A 15,867-nucleotide genomic window follows, 5' to 3' on the forward strand; every position below is an offset into this window, starting at 1 on the left:
TTTTGGGTCCATATATATGACAAATTTTATACAAATGTATGTGGTCATCCATCTCCACATATTTGTTTTTATAGGATCTAAAACTAAATGTGGGTGTCCTTGTTCTTTGGAATATGACAGTGTATGTAGATGTACTATGTGAAGGAATATGTAGACAACTAAAAGAATACACTTGTTTGCAAAATTCTATTTAAATATTCTTCTTACAGTGTAGTTAAGATGATATAATGTGCATCACTGATGTATAATTAACTTTTAAAAGCCATTAACATCATTAGCAGGTTGGGTTAGAAAAGTCCTTGCTGTGATTGCCTGTGTTTTGATATTTTGCAGTTTATTGTAAAAATAACTTATTAACAAACTAACATTACAAACAATTAAAATGTACTAAATTTACTTCATCATGTTTATAAATGGCTCACAGTTTTCAAAATATTATATAATGCATAATTCCAACCTTGCTCATCTGCTCATCATATTTCCTTAACTATGAACAATCTACATAAAAGAGCAATTTTACACCTATATAATAATATACAAGCAATGTCTACTTTTATAAAATTTTGGTAGGTCACTTTGCTACCTCCTTAGCTTTTTGCTCTTCTTCATATTGTTTGTGCCAGTCGAGGTTCATTTTATGAACAGATTCACCTCTTTTTGCTGCTGCTTTCCCAGCCAATATTGCTCCTAAACTAGCTAGGGCAGTAAGAACCATAAGAACATTTGATATCTTTATTCTGGCTTCACTTCGAGATCTCTCAATTAAATCAGCCCTGGAACAATAGAAAATATTTTAAAATTCTTTCCCATGAAGATGGGTGGATGAAAAGGATGATTAGTTACCTTTTTGGTAAGACTTATCTTCATACCATTATTTAAGGAAATTTAATATGTGGCAATTAGGGTTATCTGTTGAGGTCAATAACATGCCATCAAAATATGTTACAGCTACAATTTAGTTTGTTGTTACCATGTGCATAGATAGGAGTGGGGGGTATGGCAAGGGCTTTTAGAAAGTAGCTTCATCTTAGTAAAATAAGTACAAAAATTAATGGTGTTATCACATTGAAAATTACAAAATGTTAGTGTAATGTTCCTATAAGAAAATGGAAAATTAAATGAGGGAAATCAAAATGGTTTAGTAATAAAAATATACTCATTGGTAAAAAAATTTTGCTAATTATTACGACCATTTTCAATTATTAATTAGTAGACAGTAATGATCAGAAAATTTATGTCCCAGTGATCCATAAACAGGTTAGGTTATTTTGGTACTGTAAGCACAGTTGCACTGTCTGTATGATCAGAGCAAGTGCACGCAGTAATAAATAATAAACACAACAAACAGACAACAGAATTTAAGTATAGGTAAGTTCCATATATTGCACATTGAGGTGTGTTTTTCATTATGTCAATAATAGAATGTCTCCACTCTTTAAGTTTCTAGTAATATAGTGCCCAGGAAGAAAAATCGTACCAGTTTGATCCTATTCGGGACCAAAGTCTTGGTACAAAGAACAAAATGTTAGCCTAAATTTAATATTAAAGGTATCGAGGATTTCGAAAGAAATAAGTTATATCTATGACATAACGTACGTACGATACAAAAGTCGGAATTTCTTCCTTATTCTTGTACTTTTTTGTCCAAACTAGGATGGTCTTCTGAAACTCCGATGGTCTGTATCTATTAGTCAAATTACCCGACTGCTCACTTGCACCAGGGTTAGGTGCAGAAGATGATCCTGTAGTCATTCTTCTTACTAATAGATGACATCTTCCAAAAGCTAAAAAGCTCTTCATGTTGTAAAACGAATAAACAATTGGAAAGGATTCAATTCATTCAATAATAAAAAAGGACAATATAAATACTAATAATAAATTAACAGTTCGCCCACGAACATCTAAATAAATTCGACTTTTGGCGACCTTGTTGTGAAATGTCAATATGTCAATTGTCAATTATTTTTTTCTTCGTCCTTACAGGACAGGCTATAGTCTTACGACCATACTGCCTTGTCAATTGTCAAGTACCAGCCGGCACCAGTCAAATTGCATTCAGCACAATGATAAAAGAAGTATAGAGGATGGGTGATATGGTCACGTGACATGCGGCACATTTAATGCATAAAATGGTGCCGACTCCGCCCCTTACAATAGTGATATGCTAGTACCGAAAATTTTGTATCGACATCGAAGAATTAAGAGAGACAAACAAGCCCCAAAAAGATCAAATACGAAAGGGGTTAGGAACTACCATAATATAAATATAACAAACCATAATGTAAACAAACAAACTGAAACTGATTTATAAGTAACAATTGTTAAACAAAGCAGTACCTGTTGTGACAAACATCCAGTTGTGTTTGATCTATATTTGTATGTTGCACTATTCCTTGCTAAAAATTTAAGTTACAGATTAAGATATTTATTTAATACATGATAAATGGAATAAGATAGCGTAGCCAGCAATTATTTGGTTGGTTTTATTTTATTTTATTATTATGCTCTTTGATCGAGAAACATAACTATGGTTCAGCAAACTAAAATCAATGACCGTTAAAATGGTGGTTAAGATAATCAATTATAATAATTATTTGCAATAACAACAATATGATTATGTATCTATTTCCGTGCATGCAAAGGTTGCTCGAAACATAAGACCGCCAATTGTAAAAATATTATATCTTACATTTCATCTTTATGTTGTTTCTTTTATGTTTATCTATTCTTTTATGTAACAATTCTAATTTTATTCATAGCAATATATTAAAGTAATATTACTATTAGGTGAAGTATAATAATCATTACTATTTTACTTATCGGGAATATTGTTGGAAAACAGTTATCTTTACTCGCGTTAATTAAACGTGTGGTTTATGCATATCTTCTCAAAATGTAAAGAAATATGTATTTGGTGTAGGATTCCAATCACGTCGCTCAATATTCTCAATTCATTTTGCCTTGGTTTTTAAATTTTTTGGTTATCTTAAAAACATATTCTAATTTCATTTAGTTTGTCGTTCTGAATAATACAATATTGATGTGTGCTCTAACATTCTTTCCAAAGACAAAAACCGTAACTGATAAACGGGCGTCTGTTAAAATATCGATATCAATAATTTCTAAACAAATCCACCCACCCATCCCTAAGCTCGTGTGTAAACAAACATAATGATTTTAATGTGTATAAATCACGCCTAAAAGGGTCCAAAGCTTAACAAACCAGATCCACATATCATTTTAATTGATAAAAACAAATCCAAAAAGTAAATATACAAAGATATTTGCTAATTTTCGGTAAAAACAGTTACTAACCTATGAAAAGATATTTCGGGGTCTTTCTTGCGTGAATTCGATTTGCATCCTTTTACATAACACTGAGTCATTTTCGAAACTTATCAAATACACTAATAAATACACTGAACAATTGAGAATATGATTATATTACTTTAAATTCAATATTTATGAAGATTTGTTTACATCGTCTGACACTACATGTACTTGCTGACTGGGCTGCAATAAATGGCTTTTCTGCCGCAAGGCGGTCCCAGTGTGTTGAAGTCAACGAAATAGTGCCATATTCGAAGAAAGCAATTATTTTTGTCTTTTTTTGTTGCGTTCCAAATAAGCTTTAAGTAAAAGAGATAGACATATATATTGACAATTCTGCGTCGATTTCCCTAACATAAATATAACTTATTCATATAGCTAACTTTTGAGGCCTGTCCTCTCTATATTTAGTCATTGATTCAGCACCTGTTTAGCACTAACATAATTCAAATAAGACCGGGCTGCATCGCAAAATTCTGTGACTGAATTAAAATGCCATTCCGGATGTTTTTCATAAGGCAGTTCTATACTACCCATTTTCTATTATCAAGACGTGTTATGCTATGCTTGAATTTATTATACTCTGTATCGTCGACATAAATTGGATTTTTTACTATCTGTGGAAGTATGGAAGGTGATGAATGAGCTGTCTTCAGAACATTGTCTGCGGATTATATTTGACATAAATTTTTTTATGATCGATGGTAGATTGATTATCAAATCTATTTTTTTTGTTTATTTTTCGTACTCCTGTTTCCGACAAAGTAAGTAATTTATCCTAATAATGTGCCTATTATAATTAGTAAAGCTTATAAACATGTTTGCTACTTTACAGGGCTCATCTGTTTACTATAGTCCTCGTACTCCCTTTCTGTTGATTTATAGCAACTGATGTTATATTTGGGTGGTGTATATGTATTGGGTACTTAAAAACAGGAATACCTAAGTAATTTTAAAGACGTAGGAGACCTAAGAAATCTATTTTTATTTTGTGATAACGTCATTACGATAGTGAATCCTTGGAAGTACGGGGTTGGAAAACAAACGATGGTAAGAATATTAGTTTTTAGCAGGGTCTTATCTATCATAAATTTTTATTTACGGTTTTCTAATATACTTTACCAACTATATATAAACATATTTTATGTTTCCTTTACACTTACGTTTTTGATTCCTGATGATACATGCTTAATTTTAAGATGTCTGGTGGTCATAAACATCGTTATAAGAATGCGGGCTTGAGCGCAGACGAGTTACGTCGTCGGCGTGAAGAAGAAGGAGTTCAGCTTAGGAAACAAAAAAGAGAGCAACAACTGTTCAAAAGAAGAAATGTTAATCTTCCTGCTCCAAATGTTCCAGATATTGCCCCGCAGGTTTGTATCAATCTGTTATGCTATGAATAGATATATAAATATAGTTTCACTGCTGACATTGTTTAGATAACTAATAACTAATAATACTTTTAATTATTATGTTGATTTTTGTCACCAATCACCAATCACCCTTAATAATTAGTTATAACTTCTAATTTGGTTTTGGGGCATGCTATTATTGTTATACTTAAAAATGTATATTATTTGTTGCACATCAATGAGCATAGGTGGTGCATAGTGAACTCACGTCTATGTAGGTACTTTATGTGGAGTTTTGCTCAGTTTATTTATCTTCTTTGGTGTAAGAGGCTTTAGCCATTTTGCTATAAATTAAAATGTTAATCTTATACACATACCCATACACACAGTAACTATGATAGTCTATTTAGTTTAGGTTGATCATGTTTGTGGAGTTAATTGATGCTAAATGATCTCTAAGCGCTGCATTGTAAACATTATTTTGTAATCTATTATTAATCAAGGCATTTTAATTGAAAGGCAATCATATCTAATCGGTAAAGTTTTGAACAGAGCAATTTAAAGTTTTGATTGTAATATAAAAATTAATAACAATTATACTGTTTATTTTATAAAAATGTAGTCTAATGATATTTAAATTGTCCTAAAGTTACAAAACCTACATCAAAGGGTGAAGATTAATCTGATGATTTCAAATATTTGTATAATTTATATTTATTGTTTAGATATGATTATCTCTCAAAGCAGCAAAGAAACAGCGATAGCCTGGTTGGGTGTGGAACAGACTGCCAACATGAATCTCTGCAGGTTCAAAGCTGAAGGGCAATTATGTTGTAATCTTTGTGAATTATTGCTTGCTTTAATGGTGAATGAATACATCATGAGGAAACTTGCATCTCTGAGAAGTTTTCTATAGAAATTATGAGGGTGTGTCAAGTCTACTAATCTGCACTAGGCCAGCATGGTGTACTAAAGACTAATCCTTCTCAGTAGTAGAAGAGGTCCTTGCCCAGCAGTGGGAGAGTATATTATACAGGACTGACATTATTATATTATAGATATAAGTCCTTTTAAGCATTGATTATATCATGAGATTGCTCCAGTTAATATGTTATATTATGTTGTAAATAGGTTACTAAGGGGTTTTATTCACTATGCCACACATTACTTTAAAAATGTGTAACATCAACGCAATGCACCGCTTCACATTTAAGACAATAGAAATTGGAATACAGATATCAATCTATGGTTATTTCATGAAGATTTTGGAACACAACAATCTTACGAGTTTATATTATCACACAGTATAATGCCCCAGGAATAGTTCCATCATTCATATTTGTGTTTCCAAAGAAAGGTCTAAGATTTATGAAAAACATAGTTAATTATTGAATATTAATCAATTTAAGCACATTATTAAAAATCAATGAAGAGTTCAAATAATGTGACATTGAAACTTAGAATGTGTAAGTATGTAAATATAAAAGTAACATGGCTGCACAATGACTAGTGAGATACTTAGGATATAGACTTAAACTTAATGTTTTGTATATTATGGTATACAGCTTAATAAATAAGCAATTTGTGTGGTTCAAGATTCTATGATCCCATGAAGTTTAATGTATAACTAAAAATACTTATTGTTTGTCAAATTGGCATTTATTTCTAACAAAAGTATATATAAAGGTCAATAATAACATAAAGCATTTTTGTCTTGCTTTGCCATTGCTTGATATTGAAATATGTTTTTTTATCTACTTTTTTATGTTCATAGATTACTATACAATCTCATTTAAATGATTCTTTTAGAGTTCGATTTCGTATAGCTTTGGAATTGTCTTATTGTAGTTTAGTTGAGAAAGGACCTTGAACTTCAACACTGGTACTACTCAAAATTAAATATGATTTGAATTATTCTTTTTGTGTTGATTGTAATGTAATTTCAAGATACTACCATAGCAAAAATGTTGTTTGATCTATAACCTCAAAGATGCAGAATGAAATTTCTGAAAACAAAGAGGCTTTTGATGTTTTTTTTTTGTATTGAGTTCAATCAGAAGTATTTAATAAGACACAAAAAGGCGATAAATAAAATCTTTTTATAAAAGCCAAGTACAAAAACCACTAGAATCCAAAAAAATATTAAACTATACACATACATACATATGCAATATAATCCTTCCATTTCGTTTTATTTTTATATTACATTTAATACATTTTTATTGAGTTAAGCTAAACAACAAACTAATATATAAAAACAATGTTAAATTTTACTTGTAGGAGGATTTCAATGTTCCATCATCTGATGACATCACTCCTGATATGGTGGCTGCTCTCTATAGTGACAATCCTGAGGAACAAGTTGCAGCAACTCAAAAGTTTCGTAAACTTCTTAGTCAAGAGCCAAATCCACCTATTGAAGAAGTTATTCGAACTGGAATTGTACCTAAAGTAGTTGAATTTTTAACCAATCATTCGAATCCAACTCTCCAGGTGAATCTCTATTTTGAATATCTTTAATATGTTGTGATTCTCTTAAAATTTGCTATACGAGTATACATTATTTTCTTAAAATTGCAGAACATTTATGAACATGAAACCAAATTAATTATAACATTTAGACTAACTTCATTATATTATTTGGAAATGATTTCAGTTTGAGGCAGCCTGGGCTCTGACTAATATTGCATCAGGTTCTTCAGAGCAGACTCGTGTAGTTGTGGATTGTGGCGCTGTAGGTGTTTTGGTGGGCTTGGTGGCAGGCAGTGCCGGGGACAATGTACGCGAGCAAGCTGTGTGGGCACTTGGCAATATTGCTGGAGATTCACCGCGATGCCGTGATACTGTTTTGGCTGCTGGCATATTGCCCCCCTTGATAGAGTTTGTGTTTTTTCTATTTATGATTTTAATTTATTTTTTCTACATAAAGACAATGTATATTACTTTGTCATATTTCAATAATCTCGCTTATTTGTGTATTTCATTCCATTTTTTACAGGGTGTTAGTAACTTAATGCTGTTAAAAAAGCAAAGTCCTGACATTCTTTGAAAATATACAAATTAATCTTGATACAAATTATAATCTGTGATATACTTAGTTTCTACTATTTAATTTTGAGAACAACATTAACTACTGCAATGACTGTTATAGCTTGCTAACTCACCTTTATGGAAAATAATAAATTCTTTGATTTCCTTCATTTATAGTTGTATAAAAGACAAAGGCATAATGTATAGTTTTTCGCTCCAGACTTTGGTCTATAGTCTTATAACTATAATGTTTTTATTAGTTTTGTGCTTTGGATGTTGACTTATAGAATACATTCTATACTTGATATTATTACTAAAAATGTAACTATATTTTTTTTTCTAGTATATTGAACAAATATACGAAATTGTCAATGACAAAGAATGCTGTCTGGACATTGTCAAACCTGTGTAGGGGCAAAAACCCCCCAACGAACTTTGAAGCTGTTGCACCAGGCAAGTTTCATTAATAGGTACAGTTTAAATTATCAAGTGACACTTTCATGGGTAAAAAAAGTGATTCAATAATTATTTCAACTTATTTTCTCTATAGGCATTCCAGTTTTAGCAAACCTGTTACATCACACGGATGCAGATGTGCTAAGCGACGCTTGTTGGGCTCTGTCCTATTTATCTGATGGACCAAATGAAAAGATTCAGGGAGTAATTGATGCTGGTGTATGCAGGAGATTAGTTGAATTGCTAATGTAAGTACTTATTTTTTATAGTTGGTATCCTTCATATATTGATTTATTGGACACAAAAAAAATACCTTTTTATTTTTATTGATCTTCAGGCATAATAAATCAACAGTTGTATCGGCGGCACTTCGAGCAGTTGGTAATATTGTGACAGGTAACGACGCGCAGACGCAAGCAGTGCTCAACTGCAACCCATTACCGAACTTGCGTGCTTTATTGCGATCTACCACTGAAACACTTCGTAAGGAAGCCTGCTGGACCTTGTCAAACATAACGGCAGGAAATGCTGCGCAAATTCAGGTGGGTTTTATCTTACCAGTTCAAACATTTACACTAAAAACTGTTGAATTATGGCTAATGTTTTGTGGATTATGAAAACAAAGATCATTCTCTGCTTTGTCTAAAACGCCTAGACTTCTGAGGGAATGCAATTTAACAATTTTTTTTCTGTTATGTTAGGGCTAATCGACTTCATTTAATGATTGAGATAGGAAATAGGATATATTACCAAATTAATTAATACTGTCGTGTAATGGATTATTATTTTGTTGTTACAGGCAGTAATAGATGCAAATATATTTCCTGCTTTAATTGAAATTTTGAGGCAAGCTGAATTTAAAACTAGAAAGGAAGCTGCATGGGCCATTACCAATGCTACTAGTGGTGGAACTCATGCCCAAATCCGGTATAATGTTTTAGTATTGAAATTTTATTACTTTTAAAACATAAGAGGAACAGCTCGCGTTCGAAGAGCACTTTTGTCTTAATATGTGAAAATACGACCGGAAAACATATGTTTTATAAAAAAATATGGAATTTTTATTAAAATAATGTGCATAATTTTTTTGTAGGTACCTTGTTGAACAAGGGTGTATACCACCTCTCTGTGACTTGTTGACGCTTACTGACGCAAAGACCGTGCAAGTAGCTCTAAATGGCTTAGACAATATATTGAAATCCGGACAACAGTCTGACCAACGGGACAACCCTTATGCAGTTCTTATTGAAGAATGTTTTGGTAATTATTTTGATACTAAGCATTCTTAGTATTCTTCAGTTATAGAGATATTCGATAAGCCAATATTTTTCGTCAGTATGGTAATATTCAATTATAATCAATAAAAATAGGGGTATAGGAAGGAGGCCCTATTCTGTCTATGAAGGCATGTCTGTCTTTTTGGAATCGTGGGTATTCCAATCAAAGGACAACTTTGATATCCATATAAGACTCAAAGAATGCCCTATCTAACTATAAGGATATCAAAGTTGAATATCCATCAGAACGCCCATAATTGACAACATTTCATTTTTTCAACATACCCAAATGTTTATATTTTATGAAACTAGATCTAAAATTATGAGACCCATATTTTTTCTTTTTTCGAAATTCAGATATTTTCATTCATGATTTTCACTTTGAATTTTGTTTTATTCTAAAACGACGTAAGCACCAAATGACGTCAAATATACGGCTCAAAACGCAATGACCTTTGCTTTGCAGTAAAAAAGAAGTGAAGTGACAGATTTTTTGTTTCTCTCTCTCTCTTTGAAAGTAACAGTTGTGACGTATCCATTGTAATATTGACAAATGACGGTGTCTTAGTTTTTTAAAATAAATAGTAAGGTGGACCGAGGAACTATTTCATTCAACCGTATATGTGACGTCATCAAGCATTTTTCGGTTTTTAATTTTTTTCTTCGAAATTAAGTATTAAAAAAATATTAAAAATTCATAATCGAACTCAGAGTGGAAAAATTAAGAAACGGTATTTTTGTTTTAGGCATGTTTACATTTTGAAATGTTGTCAATTGCAAAGAGACGGATATGTCCTACACGGAATAGGGCCCCCTAACTATACATTCAACCCACATATTACAAGAATAGGTGTGCAGTAAAAGCAGATACTATATAAATACTTTTTAATGTAGTGATTTAAACTGAATTATGTTGCAGGTTTGGACAAAATCGAGTTCCTGCAATCGCACGAGAATTTAGACATATATCAGAAATCGTTTGAAATAATCGAAAACTACTTTGGATCTGAGGAAGAGGACGGCAGACTAGCGCCGGCGGTGTCGTCCACGACGGACCAGTATCAGTTCAATGCCGACCAGTCTGTGCCCATGGGCGGCTTCCAGTTCTAACCTAGGCTTATATTATATTATGCTTTATAACGACGCTCACTGTGCAGTAAGTATGTAGTTTGAACATGAAATTATGTTAGTTTCTTGTAATAGACCAATACATTAGTGTGCTCAAAAATGTTCAGTATACATTTTTTTATACATTCATCGCTTATTTTTACAATATATACATATTAAAAGCTTAATTTAAGAAGAATCTATGAAACTACATCTTGTACGCACAATATATAATATCCCATATGTAAATATGTTTACATTGCTTAATGAACTATTAATGTAAATGTGATAGTGAAATAAAAATTTACTTAATAGCTATAGTAGCTGAATTCCAGAATTCTGTTTATTTAACGCCTTGTTGCAATAAGAAACACTGCCTTGTGGTTTACCTTAAATATGATCGACAATCAGATTCTTTCTGCATTCCATAAAGATGAATAACTGGGATAGATCATTTGTAACCATTAAACAGGCTATATTGAATTGTTGAACATTTTATAAGTACCACCTTTATTTCACTTTTTGTAATATTTGTTTAGCGACAATACAATCTTTTTTTTGCCATCTATCCGGGAGATGTCGCACCATACTTTAAATTATGTGCGCCAGTGTGTACACGAGGCTTTACGCGCTTTTTCAATATGTTTAATTGAATATTTTGTAACTAGGCTATAGTTTGGCCGCCGATTTTAAAAGTTTATTGAAACTATTTTCTTCTTAACTATAGTATAGTAGTATATTATAGACAAGAGCGTTGATTTTTATTGCTTTGGCGTTAAAAATTTGAATTCAACTTCGGCAGTTGCAATAGACATACGCATAATATTATTTTAGTATTTAACAATAAACTATGATATATTAGTCTAATATTTTTTTCAGATGTCTCTATATATGCAGATGTGAACAGATATTTGATATCTACTTCCCATGCAATTTAATCTATTGAAAAAATAAATGACTCGACACCCTTGTGTATGTAACTAGTATTTTGCACTAATTGTGTATATCATGTAAAATTTTTAATTTATCATAACAAAAAGGTTTGCCTTTTTATTTTATTTTTCATATTGTAGATAACGGCATCTAGTTCATTATTTAGCGAATGTTATATATTATTTTATTGGCTTATCGCGCCAGTCTTTGTTACTAAAAATACTTTGTATATTGTTATGTGAAAAAGTATCGTTTCGTAATATATTGCAGATTGGTAACACTTCTTTTTATTTCTTTTGTTGCCTTATCTCTTTATGATTTGTGAATAAAAGTCAGAAATAATAATAAGTACCTAACCATGCATCAGCTTTATAAGCCTTATTCCATCTACTATAATGTGAATAAAACAGCGTTAGGGGTGAAGGAGCTACTCCAATCGTGACCAATGTGTTTTCCTAGCTTAAAGGTACTGTTGTTTCATATGGAGACCCGTTAAAATATTATAACTAACTCATAAAAACATTATTCATTTAATGATTTGATATTTGGGGAATATACAGAACAATTAAAGTTAAACATACTTACAAGATTATTTTGACAGTGTTACCTAATGAAAACACACATTTGTCTTTACAAAGTTACTCTAACCGTAAATGTAAAATTAAAAATTGTAAGTTTCGAACAAAAAAGTATCAATTAAAAGTAATTTTAACTACTACTATTTTTATGTTTTCCAAAATTATGGATAGTATTATTAGAAAGTTTTCTTGTAGCTACCGAGGTTAAGATAGCTGTCCTTGCTGTCCCACTATAAAAATAGATCCTGTACAGTACCAACTAGCTCTTGATAGCGGTTTAGGGTAACCTTGGATTAAGGTTGACAAATAAAAAAATACAGAAAATGTAACAATTAGTTGTAACTTTATTAACATATTTCTAAGAATCTCCTTACACAACATTAATTTATGATTAATCAGACTTAAATTTACTAACAACCGTTTTCAATAAACGATCCTAATCTCAATCTCCAATCAAATTCCGAGAACGAACCAAACAAAATAACTCATTTATAAACATGTCACAAAAAATGTTATGGTTGGTCAATTTTTAAAATAGATCGGAACAGGCGATTGGGATCGTTTATTGAAAATGGTGGTTAATCATGCAACAGGAAAACTATACAAAAATCATCAATAACAAATTATAATTAAAACAACAAAAATTATATTGACATTGACGGTTAATGTACATAAATATATGTTATATTATTGAGTTACTTATCTGGGAACTTATTGGTAATATCTTTCTAGGCACGTGATATCAACTTAATAATGAAAAATAATCTTATCAATAAATATTACGATATGAGGAATGTTTATCGGAAGTTATTCACAGAGGTAGGTAAGTACTGTAATAAATCTCTTTATATTAAGGTGATAGCTCAAGGTCCATTTTCATACATTTTGTTTCACCTTTAATCTGGGTAATTAGTTACCCAGAACATGCATGGATATTTCGGCCTTTAAAATTTCGTCGTATTAAATTTTAAAGGCCGAAATATCCATGCATATTAATTATTTTTACGTTTTTCTTTCAACTGCGAGAACTAATCACTAACTAGACGTGAATTTAAATTCTTTACTTGTCAATACTTGTTTAGTTACCCAGATTAAAGGTGAAACAAAATGTATGAAAATGGACCTTAAGCTATTACTTTAATAGGTTTACGGCGAAAATAGTACCTAACCACCTACTAGATATTTTTAAAGAATTAAAGCAATATAATTTTTATTGCAATTCGTATTACATATAATTATGAGGAGGTAGGGTATTACAGAAGTAAAGAAACTACCTACTAAGTAATTGTATATACAAAGTTTTTTGTGTATTGGGATAGCACCAAAATGTAGTCGGTAGTCTGCTGATAGTCAAATAAACCAAGTGAGGTTTGCAGACCTCAGGAGTCGTGCGGTCCATGGCCCTGTACGGTGCCCCCGTATGGTCCGCAGCTGTGGCGCGGCGGCAAGGCCGCTTTCTGAACGCGCCACAAAGAGCGATGGCCATACGGCTGATACGGGGATACCGCACGATCTCCTGCGAGGCGGCGGGCCTCCTTGCCGGACTACCGCCATGGGGTCTCGAGGCGAAGGTCCTTGCGTCACTGTATGTGTGGCGCGGGGAGGCGTAGAGCCGGGCGTAGCTCCCGCTACCGCGACAAATTGCCGCGCGGCGGACGGAGCTCCGGCAGAACCTCATGGCGGAATGGCGACAACGACTGTCGCAACCCTTGGCTGGGCACGCCACGATAGCGGCGGTAAGTCCCCTCTTCGAGGTGTGGCTGACGAGACGTCACGGCGTCCTCTCATTCCGGACGACGCAGGTACTGACCGGTCACGGCTGCTTCGGCAGGTACCTGTATCGGATCCGGGTGGAGGATACGCCCGCGTGTTTTTACTGTGCGGATCGGCCGGAGGACACGGTGGAGCATACGGTGGAGGTGTGCCCAGCTTGGGCTGAGCACCGCCGTGTTCTCACAACGGCCATCGGTGGCGGAGACCTCTCGCGTCGGGGCCTGGTAGAAGCCATGCTCCGGGGCGAGAGAGTGGGACGCAGTCACCTCCTTTGCGAGGACGTGATGCTCGCAAAGGAGGTGGCGGAACGGATACGGCGCCAAAGCGCCCAACGTCCCATCCGCCACGGCAGACGCACAAGACGCGGGCGTCGAACGTCTGCTGAGGATCGTCGGCCTCCGTAGGCGCGGACCGTCGGGTGACGAGCATTGGGTAGCTCGTCGCCCGAAACACCCCTAACGGCCCGTGTGTACGGCGCGTAGTGTTCCACGCGCGCCTCGAAGAGCAGTGTCAGGATAATTTGCGGGGCCCTTTAGGGCCGGTGCCTGCCTAGGTCTCAATGCCACCGGATCTTGGACCTAGGCACATAGGCAAAGGATGGGAACACCGTAGGTTCTTAGTCAGTAAAAGTCTGACACGAAGGCGGGAGATAGTCAACTGAAGATTTACCTACGTAAAAAAAAAAAAAAAAAATAAAAAAGGTTTGCAGACCTAAAAAAATTTGGCCTCATTGAGTATGGTCACATAAGAAGCTGCCAGTGAAACAGTGCGAATAAGGAAAAGTGGGCACTTACATAATACATTATACATATGTCTATATTAGGCAACGAGTTTTTCTTGGTGTTAAATATGCTGTTAAAAACCAACTCCAAAAACGATTGAAATGTAAAAAATATTTAAATTTTATATTCGGTTTACTAAGAAATTATTATAACACAAGCAATGTCATCTTTCATTGATTTTAATTGATGTTGCTGATGTTTTATGGTCATTATTCAACGGATTTGACCCCACTGTATTTTATTTCATTTAAAGCTTATCTTAATTTCTCAAGGCAATCGGCGGTCGCTGTGATGTCATCACCTTTAAGATCATCAGATTTATGCCATTGTGACTTTTGTTATTGGTTTTACTTTTTTTTAACATTACCCTACGTTTGTTAGCCTGGTAAGGGCCAGCTTATACAAACACCTCGAACTTTTGGGTGAGTGCTTTAGGCGCTCGCAACCCTTAAATATTAAGCGACCATGCTGAGGGCAACCTACTAACGTGTTACAAAACTCGGCTCAGGACGGTCACTAGGTGAAAATGAGACAGCAACGATTATAATGGATGCTAACCATTACCGTATTCGTCGGTACGCAGGCCAGAACTATTAGAAGGGTCGGGCAGACGGGGAATGCGGCGTCTTGTGGAGTGTAAAAGTTTCAAGAACTGTTTTTACGACGAATAGTCAGTGTGATATCGTATAATGGGTCTGTCAGAACTGAACGCGGTCGTCTCCATTTAGCGCGGTTAAATGGAGTAAAGATCGAATTTTGCCTAAGTAACGTAGGTATTGATGATACCTCGCCGCGCCCGATCGAATAGTGTCTGCTAGCCATATGTACAAAGCGCCTGATAGTCGGCATATTGGTGTTCACGTGGAGGTTGCGAACGTACCACGGGTCACAAAGTGCACGTCTTAGAAATTTTTTTTGAAAGCCCTGCAGACGCTGAAGTCGAGCAGGCTGTATATGGGCGAACGCGGGCGATGCGTGTGTTATTATCGGCCTAACACAGGCAGTACAGATCCGAGTCATATTTTTAGTTATAAGCTATTGTAATTTACCCATCACGAATGCGGCTCGCGCGCGTACCGCGTTCACGTGTGGGACGAAGGAGCACTCCTAAATATTTGACCTTATTGGTCCATGGAATTATTTGACTAGACATACTAACTGATGCGTGAGGTGTTTGGGCTTTCCTTTTCTTAGTGAAAAGAATTACCTGGCTTTTGGAGAGGTTGATCGTGATGCGCCATTTGCGAAA

General features: G+C 34.3%; 2 protein-coding genes across 3 annotated transcripts; one reads left to right on the forward strand and one right to left on the reverse strand.

The window, feature by feature from the left end:
* Nucleotides 1–171: 171 nt before the first annotated feature.
* LOC115445923 (UPF0389 protein CG9231) lies at nucleotides 172–1,963 on the reverse strand. Its single transcript, XM_030172436.2, has 2 exons — nucleotides 1,601–1,963; nucleotides 172–773 (listed from the first exon to the last, which is right to left on the reverse strand). The coding sequence occupies exons 1-2, from the start codon at nucleotides 1,798–1,800 to the stop codon at nucleotides 572–574; spliced, it is 402 nt and encodes a 133-aa protein (XP_030028296.2). The 5' UTR covers nucleotides 1,801–1,963; the 3' UTR covers nucleotides 172–571.
* Nucleotides 1,964–3,934: 1,971 nt separating this feature from the next.
* Nucleotides 3,935–11,765, forward strand: LOC115445633 (importin subunit alpha-7). Of its 2 annotated transcripts, XM_030171995.2 has the most exons (12): nucleotides 3,940–4,094; nucleotides 4,166–4,380; nucleotides 4,530–4,703; nucleotides 6,963–7,175; nucleotides 7,339–7,562; nucleotides 8,056–8,165; nucleotides 8,263–8,416; nucleotides 8,506–8,710; nucleotides 8,968–9,095; nucleotides 9,262–9,428; nucleotides 10,365–10,601; nucleotides 11,432–11,765. In XM_030171995.2, exons 2-11 carry the CDS (start codon nucleotides 4,378–4,380, stop codon nucleotides 10,553–10,555), a joined length of 1,569 nt encoding a protein of 522 aa, XP_030027855.1. In that variant the 5' UTR covers nucleotides 3,940–4,094; nucleotides 4,166–4,377; the 3' UTR covers nucleotides 10,556–10,601; nucleotides 11,432–11,765. The 2 variants fall into 2 exon arrangements, with proteins under 2 accessions (XP_037296578.1, XP_030027855.1); XM_037440681.1 differs by lacking the exon at nucleotides 4,166–4,380 and having other exon boundaries at nucleotides 3,935–4,094.
* The last annotated feature ends 4,102 nt before the right edge of the window (nucleotides 11,766–15,867 follow it).

This window comes from Manduca sexta, chromosome 20, assembly GCF_014839805.1.
Source record: "Manduca sexta isolate Smith_Timp_Sample1 chromosome 20, JHU_Msex_v1.0, whole genome shotgun sequence".
In the NCBI taxonomy this organism is placed as follows: domain Eukaryota; kingdom Metazoa; phylum Arthropoda; class Insecta; order Lepidoptera; family Sphingidae; genus Manduca; species Manduca sexta.

Bases quoted from the DNA above. Each gene is read 5' to 3' on its own strand.
- LOC115445633 (XM_030171995.2), top strand. The intron at 4,704-6,962 runs GTTTGTATCAAT...TTTTACTTGTAG, and splicing joins TTCCAGATATTGCCCCGCAG to GAGGATTTCAATGTTCCATC. The intron at 8,166-8,262 runs GCAAGTTTCATT...TTTTCTCTATAG, and splicing joins CTTTGAAGCTGTTGCACCAG to GCATTCCAGTTTTAGCAAAC.
- LOC115445923 (XM_030172436.2), bottom strand. From the start codon at position 1,800: ATGAAGAGCTTTTTAGCTTTTGGAAGATGTCATCTATTAGTAAGAAGA. The intron at 774-1,600 runs GTACGTACGTTA...CTATTGTTCCAG, and splicing joins GAAATTCCGACTTTTGTATC to GGCTGATTTAATTGAGAGAT.